The sequence below is a fragment of the Eubalaena glacialis genome, chromosome 3 (genome assembly GCF_028564815.1).
Source record: "Eubalaena glacialis isolate mEubGla1 chromosome 3, mEubGla1.1.hap2.+ XY, whole genome shotgun sequence".
NCBI classification, from domain to species: Eukaryota; Metazoa; Chordata; class Mammalia; order Artiodactyla; family Balaenidae; genus Eubalaena; species Eubalaena glacialis.
The window spans coordinates 176,061,777-176,074,049 of record NC_083718.1 but is presented as its reverse complement, the minus strand read 5'-3'; the positions used below and the strand labels follow the sequence as shown (position 1 = coordinate 176,074,049).

Genomic DNA, 12,273 nt, shown 5'->3' with positions numbered 1-12,273 from the left:
CAGATACATCACATTAAGAGGAGCCCCAAATGGCCAATAAACATGAAAAGAGATTCAACCTCTTTATTATTCAGAGAAATGTGAATTATAACCAAAATTAGAGCCCATTTCATATTCCCTACTTCACATTGATAAAAATTTAAAGGTCTTTATCAAATGTTGGCATAGATATGATGCAACCAGAACACACATTCACTCTTAGAGAGTAAACTGATATAAACTCTTTGGAAAACTATTTGGCAACATCTACTAAAGTTAAAGATGTGCCAGTGCTAAGGCCCAGGGATTGCACTTCAGAGAAACTCATGCATATGGTACCAAGAATGTTCATAGCAGGACCGTAGTAGCAAAAACTGGAGGCAGTTCAGATTCCAGCAGCACTAGAGGAATTGTGGTATGGCTCTACAATGGAATACTATACAGTCATGAAAAGGATGGCTCACAGTTAGTTACACGCAGCAACAAGGAAGAATCTTAGGAACAAAAAGCAAGTTACAGAGGAATATGTGCAAAATGATTCAATATTTAGAGATCCATATAAATGTTGTAAAACTATAAAGAAAAGCAAGGGAAAGATAAGCACAAAATTCCAGAAAATCGTTACTTTGAAGCAGGAAAGGAATAGGATGGGGGTAGAAACTCTGGCACACTGCGGACTTCAAAATGATAGTAATGTTTTTGTTCTATAATTGGGGATGTTTTTATGAATTTTATACCTTACATTTATTTTATAATACTTTACATTTGATTTTATAATATGAATCTACACTATATTTAATAAGGTTATTTTTAGAATAAGTGCAAACTGCAGAATTTAGCATATGATTAACAGGATACCTCTTCTTGTATACCTACAAGAAAAAAATGCTTTTTTGGGGAAAAAGGCAAATTATAATGAGTTCTATCCCATTAATTATGTTTAATGACTTAAATTTCCTCTTGGTAAAGGTTTTTCGTTTCTCCCCTCGCCCGCATTCTCTCTGCCTGGCTGCCCCTCAATTTGTAGGAGAGATTTGAAGCACTTTTCACCATCTATGATGACCAAGTTACGTTTCAGCTGTTTAAAAGCTTTAGAAGAGTCCGAATAAATTTCAGCAAACCTGAAGCAGCAGCACGGGCTCGAATAGAACTCCACGAGACAGACTTCAATGGGAAGAAGCTGAAGCTGTATTTCGCACAGGTACTTCATGGTGCAGACGGCAGTGTTCTCTAAACTTGTTTTCCTCCATCCAGAAATACTGTCAGGTCTCCATTTTCTCTATTATTATGCCAGAGGTCTTTGATATGAACAATCCCCAAGGAGAAAAATATTTTTTCCTTTGTTTTACAGATATATACATTTATTTATTAAGCATATTTGCCATCCTAACTTTGTTTTGTTTAAACATGAAAAGAGTTTCAACCTCTTTTTTATTCAGTTTAAGGAATTCATTTTTCTGGCAGCTTTTCTCAACTGGGGTTGAGAAGGTTAAGCCCTAACACCTTAAGGTCAGTGAATTAACTTTTCTCCTGTGCATCTAGAATGGCACTCGTGCTGGGACATCCTTGGAAGAAGTGAGAAAGTAGTCTCTGGAATCACTTCCGTGTGCTGTGATTCATATGAGGCACCCCTCTGAAAATGGGGTGAGCAGGGAGGAGGCATGGCACATACGGAAAGACTGTTTTAGACTTTGGAATTGAAAAGGATCCTGTGGGTTGCCAAGAATTGGCTATGCTTATTTCTCGGAAGAATTAGTGAAATAAAGGCATTAGACGATGTGTTAAGGGCACTGTTTTATTTTCAACACAGCATTTTTTCCCTTGGTCTTAGCTTTCAAAGTAAAAAAAAAAAAATTAAGGGGTTTGTCATCTCATACTCCAAATGAAACCCGTATTTGGACTTTTCTTGGTGGAATTGATGGAGATGGTATAACCTAATCTCTTCTAAAACTGGGATTCAGTGCTTAGTACCATTCATTGTTCATTCATCTCTTCACCAATTTATTTTTCTAGTCAACTAATATTTATTGAGCACATAATGCTCTGTGCTGTGCACTGAGTGTTCAGTGGTGAACCAGACAGGCACAGACCCTGGCCCAGCCACTGGGAGATGTACTGTTAAAGAGAAATTTTTAATTTTAAAAAATTTTCTCCCAGAAGATGTTCTCCCAAGAGATGTTACAGTTAATGTAAAGATGAAAGTGAAAAAAATAGTCCAGTCAAATTTTGAACATCTCCCTCCCTGCAGGTACAGATGTCCAGCGAAACACAGGACAAATCGTATTTACTGCCCCCGCAGCCGGTCAAACAGTTCCTCATCTCCCCTCCTGCGTCGCCTCCAGTGGGGTGGAAGCAGGGGGAAGACGCGATGCCTGTTATAAATTATGATTTACTCTGTGCTGTTTCCAAATTGGGACCAGGTAACAAACTTCTATCTCTCCTGTTTTATTCCCAAAAAACTTTTGTATTAAAGACTGTATTCAGCAATTTGTGTTCTAGCCAACTAGTAACAACATGATCAGCATGGAGGATAAAGTCACACAAACCTGGGTTCAAATTCTAGCATTTGCTAACTTTGTGATCTTGAGCAAGTTACTTAGCTTCAATTTTCTGAGCCTCTGTTTTCTCATCTAAAGTAGGGATCATAATAGCTACCTTTCAACGTGGTTATAAGGATTACATGATATATATGTAATAATTAATCTAACTGCGGTTTTTACCGCTATAAATTCTAGTATATAACAGGTTGTTAGTGAGCATTAGTTGCCATCAAAATAGCAGACAGACGTCACATTGACTAGTATATCAGGGAATTGGTGGTGATACCATATCATCCCTTCCAGATTCTTCTCCTGTATTTATTTTTCATTTCTTCTTTTCCTTCTCTTTTATTTCTCTATCTCTCTCATTCCTTTAAAACAATATAAGAAATCGATGCCATTGTTGTTCATACAAGTTGTCCACCTAAGATAATGTTATGTCTTTTATAGGGGATACAAAAGGCATTTTGAGGGGAAATGGCTAGTTGTTGTTTTTAGACATCAGAGCTGTATCTTGGATCTCTGAGGTCCTATAATAACGAGATTGCCGTTGCTGCCCGGAACCTTACAGGTGTCTACCAAGGGAGAACCAGAAACCATTATGAAATTAAGCAGATGTACCTGTGTTATTCATAGAACAGTAATTAGCACTTACATTTTAATCCCCAAGACCTCCTTACTAGCTAATGTCTTAAAATGCCAAAACTTTTTAAGAACCTTAAAGCATCAATTCTCTAATGCCATAACAAGATGAAGTTCTCTGACATAGGATTTAAAGATTGAAAAACCAATAATGAGCAATGAAAATATGAGTAGAGCAAGAAGTTTCAAGGGACAGAACCCTTCCTTTGCTGTTTACCTCCACAGGAGAGAAATACGAGCTTCACGCGGGAACCGAGTCAACACCGAGCGTGGTGGTTCATGTCTGTGAAAGTGAAACTGAAGAGGAAGAGGAAACAAAAAATCCCAAACAGAAAATCACCCAGACAAGGCGCCCTGAACCTCTGACTGCAGCACCGAGCAAGCCCCGGGCCTTCGACTGCACACTGTGAGGCTTTGGTTGTGGGGCGAGGCTGCTGCCACCTGGGCTGGGGTGGCGGGGACATGCCTGCCCGTGACCGTGACCGCTGCTCAGCCGAGGCGAGGACAGGAGGGAACAGAGCGCCTGCCCTGGGGACAGGGGAGTACAGAGTAGCAGCCGGGTTTACCTGTTCAAAATTTTAACTGATGCTGTGAGCAGCACGTTAAATGAAAGGATTATTCCCCAACATGTGGCAACTCTTGACCATTTTTAACAATAGCAAATTAGGAGAATGGCTCCCTCCAGCAACGTTGATTTCCCTGCTTCCGTATAGCATGGGGTACCCCAAAATGAAAACTCTAGTCACTGAGTGCAGTACCATTTTTAAGAACTTAAAAATAGTCTTACGATTTTAATAATGTAGTACGGGTTTTTTTGGTAATGGTCTGTTGGCTTCCAACTAATCTATTGGTCAAAGGTTAATTGCTCTTCAATATACATGGAATTTTTTGCACAGAAGGAAACCTGACATAGAGAATAATTCATAGAAAATCATTTTTCTCAAGTGTTTTTTTCTTAACTTTGGGGAAGAAATGCCCAATTCCCTTTGACTGTCAGAATCAAGGGACCCAAATCTATATGCACACTGTCCTTGTCCCGAAAGTGATACACAGGCCCCAGTTTCTGATGTGCCATTCCTCCCGGACACAGAGCTGTTGCTTTGGAAGGCAGGACGTATCCCTTGTGAGCTTGGTGACTGTGACCTCAGGTGGCCACTGCACTCTACCATTTGTGACCACGTCCTGGCCTGTAGCTCAGACTGTCTTCAACCACCAGTTGAGTTTTTGTTATGCATATTTGTGTGTCATCATTCATAGACTTTGAATTAGAAAAGGTCATGATAAGATTTTCCATTTTTAAATTGTCCATTTAAACATTTTTCAGTTTGATTTGAAAGAAAAGTCACACACATTCTTTTTCTGTGAATTAGGGAAAGATGGGGCAGATGGAGATCGTTTTGTTAATTGGACTTTCTTTTGGGTGAAATTTTTTTACCCTGGCTTCCAGTTGACATTTTCCCCTAAAATAGAAGTGTTTCCTACTTGTGTTTCAGAGTGTATCGTTGAACCTGCTAAGGTAGAAGTAGACATCTTCTTAACTCTTTGTGGTCTATTTGGACTTTGAGGTCCCTTTTGTAGAAAAGCATCAAAACTAAGAATGCTTTGCTTCAGGTCAAGTGGCTCTGCTGATTCTCTGCTCACGCTGAGGTTTTCTTTGTATGGCAAGTGTCTGGGGTTCCCTGGTGTGTCTGTGCAGGGACGTGTGAGTTTGGACTAATAAACCAATATGGCTGCCACAACAAAGAAAGAAAAATGCAGAAATTCAGACTGTGCTGTCTATACATTTTTGGTAATGTGTTTCTGTGGTCTATATGTTCTTATTATGGTAGAATTTATTTCTAAGGACATAAACTTTATTGCAAAAAAAAAAAGTTTTCTATATTTTCCTTGCCCTCAAATACTCTGAGATGATCAACTCTTCTATTTGTATATATCCACCACTGGTAAACCTCAATGTAAATTCAGTTGAAACTTGTGATTCTGTAAACAGTTTATTAAACTCATTATTTGGCAGTTTAACTGGCAGCCACTTAATAAATTTACTTTGCAGTTCTAAATTCAGCATTTTGTCACTTTTTAATCTTATCTGCGTGTACTAACTTATCATTGCAGGACAGACCCTAAGTCAGGAAATGTATGTATTTTCAACATTTGGGAATTTTTGAATTTCCTTTTAGATAATATTTATTTGCTATAATTTTCTAAGTGGTCAAAAGTCATGATGTTTTATTGTTTGGCTTGGCTTTCATGCTCTACCTTCCAATTAAAGAATATTCTATCCCTAACTTAAAACTGCCTTTAAAGTCAAACAATGCAAATTACCTGAATATTTCTTTTTGTCTTTTCTTTCTTTTTTTCCAGTGTTGAATAAATTGAAGAAAAACTTAAACCAAAATTAAATATATATTAAGTAATATATATTTGTATTTAATATATAATTATTTAATATATATTAGACTTTTCTGAATGGAAAACATTAATATTTTCGTTCTTTCTAGTCTAATGTTTCCACAAGATGAACTCTAAAACAAAAACTCCTATATGCCCATTAACTTTTTTTTTTTTTTTTTTAATTTTTGGCCATGCCCCACGGCTTATGGGGCCTTGACCAGGGATGGAACCCAAGCCCTCAGCAGTGAAAGCACCAAGTCCTAACCACTGGATCGCCAGGGAATTCCCTCCCATTGACTTTTAAATACTGTGAAATCAACCAGGATCTCCCCAGGTATTATGAGCTCTGTCTTTTTTTGGCTATTTTGTATCCAGTTCATGTATCCATCTTGTGAGAGATAAGTCTCATGCATTTTTTTTTTTTAAGTACCTTCTAATAAGTTTATCTACTTCTTCTTTGAAATCGAGTCATTGCTTAGATTTAACTGATAGTATAGTAGCTATGTTTTCTTTAGAAATGATAACCTCTTCTTGGGAATCAATTTATTTAGACAGTTATGAGGAAAGAAGATGATGCTTTTTGTTAGGAAAAAACATTTGCGAAGGATAAGAAAATCATACGACAATAAAAATAGTCGACAGAACCTGTAATGCATGGGCTATTATGGTCTAGGTTCTTTCAATTTACCCACCGGATGAAACCGTAAGTTAATCTATTTAAAAGTATACTCCCCGTGAGCATCTACTAGTTTAAGGTGCTAAGAAGCAGAAATGGTAAAAACAGTACCCTTGCCTTGGGGAGCTGAAAACCAGGTGAAAGCAAACTAGTCTTTTCACATTCTCCTTCACCAAAATATTATACACTAAAACCTATCAGTAATTAAGAGCCAAATAACAGCTCCTGGGAACTTCTAAGTTCAACATAAAGGTTTTTTTTTTAATTGAAGTTTAGTTGATTTGCGATGTTTTGTTAATTTCTGCCATACAGCAAAGTGATTCACTTATACATATATATATTCTTTTTTATATTCTTTTCCGTTATGGTTTATCACAGGATATTAAATATAGTTCCCTGTGCTGTGCAGTAGGACCTTGTTGTTTATAACATAGAAGTTTAGATAAACATTGTGGTTTACGGGATGTTCAAATCAAAGAGATGCCAGGAGATAGAGTCAGGTTAGCACTTTCATTCTAGAATACGGTTGTTTTTGTTGCCCACTCACAATAATTCTGTCTTTTTAAAATGTTGTGATATATGGAATTCCCTGGTGGTCCAGTGGTTAGGACTCCGTGCTTCCACTGCAGGGGGCATGGGTTCGATCCCTGGTCAGGGAACTAAGATCCCGCATGCTGCACAGCAGAGCAAAAAAAAAAGTTGTGATATAAAGTGAAAAGATTTGATTTCTCAGAATCTCAATTACAGAGCTGAAGATGACTTTGGAAATCATAGTCTACTCTTCGTGTTACTCAGATTAGAAAACAGGAGCTGTGACTTGCTGTGAAGCCCACAGAAGGCAGCCCTGGTTCTAGAATTGGCAGTCCCAACTCCCAGGCTAGGGCCTTCTCTAGTTTTTCTCACCTTAGCCTCTTAAAGACACTCAGAGGCAGTGAATCCCAGTCATAAGAAAAGAAACAAACAAAAGGGAAAAAATGCCTTTTCCCCTGATGGGATACAATGAATAAGAAAAATCTTATCTGATGAAGTCAATGACTTCGTAATTTTAATGAATGAATTCGATGTTCCGATGTTCCGTGTTTTGTGTCTTTGTTGGCATTGTACCATTGGGTTTGGAATCTACGTAAATAATGTTTTATCTTGGTTGCAAGGAATTGTGTTGACATTTTATCAATATGTGGGCTTTCCTAGATTTTATAGTAATGAGATTAAAATATAAATAGGCATACTTGAGATGTGACTCTCATGAAGCAGAACGAGATCTAACATGATTTGAAAAGAGCTTGCAGTGGAATGGCACGTTCCCTCAGTGCTTGTCAGGTGGAGTTCTGTTAAAGAGTGAAGGCTGACCTGTGCTTCAGGTTTCTATATAGACTCTTACAGACCATGGCTTCATTTGTAAAAGGGAAAATCTCACACCTAATTAAGCATTGGAAAAGGTACAAAATTCTTTGGTTCTTCAGGCTCACTGTCTGCTGGATCTCTCTCTTTTCTCCAGAGTTGTGTACTTCATACCCGTCCTACAGGTGAGCTTGGTCAGTCTTTCTCTTCTTGGCACACTTGCATTTATATCTTCCTGTAGGAAGGGAAGTAAATTACTGACAATAAGTGTGACAATATAAAGAAACTAAAGACTTGGAGAAGTAGTTGCCTCCTAGCTGAGGAGGTAAGTCCATGTTGTAGAACCTCGCCTTTTAAAAGGTTAAATAAATTTAAAGAGTAAGATTTGTGAACCTTGTCCAACAATTTGATAAATAACCTGTTTTTTAAACTTCCTTTGAAGTGGGGTCAGCCAGAACATCTTCATTGGAATGCAGTTTTTTTAAATTGCATGGAACCAGTTTGCAGGGCAGAAAGAGAGACCCAGATGTAGAGAACAAACGTATGGACACCAAGGGGGGAAAGGAGGGGGGGGGATGAATTGGGAGATTGGGATTGACATGTATACACTGATGTGTATAAAATGGATAACTAATAAGAATCTGCTGTATAAAAAATAAATAAAATTCAAAAAATATCATGAATCGGGGGAAATTGTAAAAATTTGTAGAGTGTTATTATTATTACCAAATATACAAGTAACAAAGCCAATGAAATTTGCAACAACTCCTAGGTTCACTGACCAAAAAAAATTATAAAAATGGTCAAGTTCAAAACAGAAGTTTCCAGCTAGGGTTAAGAACTAACCTTGGACTGAGTCAAAGTGTCTCTGTCCATTTAAACAAAAGTTTAAAGGCCTTTTACTACATCAGCCATGTGGTCCATCTTGTAAACCTGCATTTCCTTTTGAAACAAAACCACGTTCTGCAGGCGCTTGGAACGCAGCGTAGCTTTGACTGAATGTCCATTCTTGCCATAAGGGAATATATATATCTATGCAGCTAATATGTGTTTTTCTGTATTGTTTTCTGCGTAGTCCCCAATCTTCCTAACTCAAATTGGGGACTGAGGAGAGATGAAGGTGGCTAATCCTGTTATTGTGCCATACTCTTCCCACTGCTTTCTCAGCCAAGTCGGGGCGCCCGTGATTTCATTCCTGCTGTATTGTGCATATCCTCCAAGTTTAAGAAACGTTTCTCCACCATTTCACTTCTCTGTTCACTGAACCCAGGAGTTGAATTTGTTATTTTATCTGAACACATGTGTGATCTTGTGTTACATTTTGGGGCACGTTACCTTTCTGGTACTATCGACTGTAGTGAATATTATTGTACTTCAAAAAGCTGGTCAGTAATTCACATGTGTGTATTCCACATTTTAGTGTGTTTGAAGTGGCAATTCGTAGTTTGTAGTGCTTTGTTATTTGTCAACTTTGGCTCTTCTGTATTTTGAGGACATTTAAACATTCCTCATCCTATCAAGGTGATAAAAGCAGAATGTAATTTGGGGGGGAGTCTTTGTGATTAATTGTAACAGTTTTGTTTTTAAAGCTAATAAAGTTAGTTTTTTTTTTAATCCTTTGAACTGAGTTTTCTTAGTAGTATTTTCAATAAGTATCACATTTAGGTAATAACACAAAAGGCAGAAAAGTGAAATATTATGTTTGATTCTTTAACTAGATCCCAGCTGGACATTAGTGCTGTGTTTGTGCCCAAGTTAAAGGTGGTGACTCACCGCTGACTCTGGTTTGCGTTCGTCACCAAGAAAAGCTTTTTACCCTGGTTTGTTCCTCAGTTAAAAATGATTTACTCTGGGAATTCCCTGGTGGTCCATTGGTTGGACTCTGCCCTCTCACTGCCGAGGGCCTGGGTTCAATCCCTGGTCCACAAGCCACGGGGTGTGGCCCCCCAAAAATTTGATTTACTCTTGTTAAAGGCTTATTTTCTGTCTTGGTTAAAACAAAACAAAACAAAATCTCCAAATCAAAATGTTGAAGCTAAAAATGACTGTAGAGGTTATCTAGTACAGTGATTTTATATATATATATACACACCAGTTTTAAGCTGTTGAACTCTGCTCTTTGTTCAGAAAAAGTCTTATGTAAATCCCAGTGTAAAAGTGATTACCAAAAACAAAGGTAAACAGAGCTGCTCCTTTTGAAGGGAGGCAGGGGGTGGGGAGAATGGGGACCCACAGTCCCCTCCAGCCCCTGTGAGAGCTCATGGAACAGTTCAGAGCACTCCACAGGGATCTATTTCAGTACCCTGCACACCCCTGCCCCAATGCTCCGCACTCACACCTTTACAAGCAAATGGCCCAAGAGACATTGCCAGGTTCACACATCTGGATGGTAGGCCACCTGGGACTAAAATCTCAGTTTCTTGCCCCTGTCCCAGGTTCTTTCTACCACACTCTCCTACTCTGTTAAACTGAAATCCTTAATTTTTCAGGAGAAGACGTATCACGATTCAGAGGTTCTTAAAATTATTAGTGTTTTTCTTTGTTTGTTTTAAAAGAACTAAGCCAGAGTTGTTGGGGACGTTGCCATTGTCACACACGCTTTTGAAGCTGTGTTGTGGGGAGCGGCCTCCAGGTGGCGCTGAGCCTCCAGGTGACGGGGGCCTGGCACTCTTCACTCTAATCTGTTGCACATAATGGCCTTAAAATAAGATCTCACTGGAGCTAAGGATTCCTTGGCTGAAACAGCAAGTTGGAAAACCACTGCAAATAACCTAAAGGTAAAACACTCTTTTAATGCAGGAGAAAAATACAAGAATAAAGGTTTAAGTAATTTACCTCATAAAATTAGACTGAGATAAAAGATTTAAAAAAAGAAAAAATAGACTGACTGAAAAGTTAGATTCAACAATGTGTGTATCGGGGTCCTATTATCACCAAGAAACATGTTGGAACAGATATGGGGAGTGAGCAGTAACCCACTATGCTTTCATTGAATGCATCAAAATATGGTTCCAATCTAGAAAGAAAAAAGATTTAAATTCTTAAGCTCATAGGAAAGATCTCAAATCTTGCCAAACTTCCCCTGGTCTTCTGAGACATAGAAGGTATAAATATAAGTAATTCATGGATTAGGTATTTAAATAGGGTGTATCAAAATTTGTTATATATTTGGGAAAAGTTTGTGGTCTGAAATATTTGGAAAAGTTAAACAGCTTCTATATTGCAGTGCTTCTAGGAACTTCTTTTTTTCATCAAGCATGTTATTTATTTATTTATTTATTTATTTTTGGCTGTGTTGGGTCTTCGTTGCTGCGCACGGGCTTTCTCTAGTTGCAGCGAGCAGGGGCTGCTTTTCGTTGCAGAGCACGGGCTTTACGCGCACAGACTTCAGTAGTTGTGTTGCGTGGGCTCAGTAGTTGTGGCTCGCGGGCTCTAGAGTGCAGGCTCAGTAGTTGTGGCGCACAGGCTTAGTTGCTCCACGGCATGCGGGATCTTCCCAGACCAGGGCTTGAACCTGTGTCCCCTCACTGGCAGGCAGATTCTTAACCACTGCGCCACCATGGAAGTCCCACTTCTAGGAACTTTTAAATTTGCACATTCTGAGTCTCCAAGAGGATAATACTGTACTTATCAAGTCTAATAAACTATGAAGCCATTTTGCCCAGAAGTGTTTCATTGCACTGGTGTGCAAAGAACATTTAGAGAAACTTGCTACTGAAATCCTGACTTTAACTTAATCAGTTAAAGGATAGGTTTGCAAATTAAAATTTCTTTATTAATTTCTCTAAACAAGAGTATTAGATTGGGGCATCAGAAGGAGCCTTCCTGGTTTAATGAATGGAAAAACCAATGTGATTATTAGACTCTCTAAGGAGGTACAGCAAAGTTGCCAAATATAAGAATTACTTAGAAAAATTGGTAGCATTTCCTTCCACTATCAATAGCCAAACTGTAAGCAATGAGACACCATTCGGGCCAATGCAGGGGACACGGGTTCGAACCCTGGACCGGGAAGGTCCCACATGCCGTGGAGCAACTAAGCACATGCGCCACATATACTGAGCCTGAGCTCTAGAGCCCGCGAGCCACGACTATACTGAGCCCACGCGCCACAACTACTGAAGCCCGTGCGCCTAGAGCCCGTGCTGCACAACAAAGAGAAGCCACCGCAATGAGAAGCCCGCGCACCGCAACGAAGAGTAGTCCCCGCTCGCCGCAACCAGAGAAAGCCCACGCGCAGCAACGAAGACCCAACGCAGCCAAAAATAAATAAATAAATAAATTTATTTTAAAAATAATAAGATGCCATTCATAATTGCAACAGAACATCAGTGGAAAAAACTTTCAAAGTCTAATAAGAATATGGTTAATTATCTAAGTAATGCTTTTAAATGGGGTAGCAATATTTTAGGAATGTCAGATTTTCTCCAAATTAACCTATAAATTTAGTGAAATCTCTGTCAAAGTTCCAGCTCTATTTTTATAATAAACTCATTAAGCTTATTCTAAAATGTTTATGGAAGAATAACAAAACAAATAAGACAACCTTAAAAAGAAATAAATGGAGATATGCCTTACCAAATATTAACCAAAAAGTCAAATGAGATTGGTACAAGAACTGGCAAATAAAGTAAAAAAAAAATAATGGAGACCAGCCCATGTACATATAAGAATTTAATATACAATAAAGTGCCATCATAAATT

General features: G+C 38.5%; 1 protein-coding gene across 4 annotated transcripts in view; it reads left to right on the top strand.

Annotated features, from left to right (window-relative positions):
- The window catches only part of RCAN3 (RCAN family member 3), a 28,333-nt gene extending 23,120 nt beyond the window's left edge, over positions 1-5,213 (top strand). For all 4 annotated transcript variants that reach the window (XM_061186988.1, XM_061186986.1, XM_061186987.1 and 1 more), the window contains exons 3-5: positions 1,007-1,180; positions 2,228-2,399; positions 3,387-5,213. In XM_061186988.1, coding sequence (XP_061042971.1) covers positions 1,007-1,180; positions 2,228-2,399; positions 3,387-3,571 — 531 coding nt within the window. In that variant the 3' untranslated portion in view covers positions 3,572-5,213. The remainder of the gene's footprint in view (positions 1-1,006; positions 1,181-2,227; positions 2,400-3,386) is intronic.
- Positions 5,214-12,273: the final 7,060 nt, after the last annotated feature.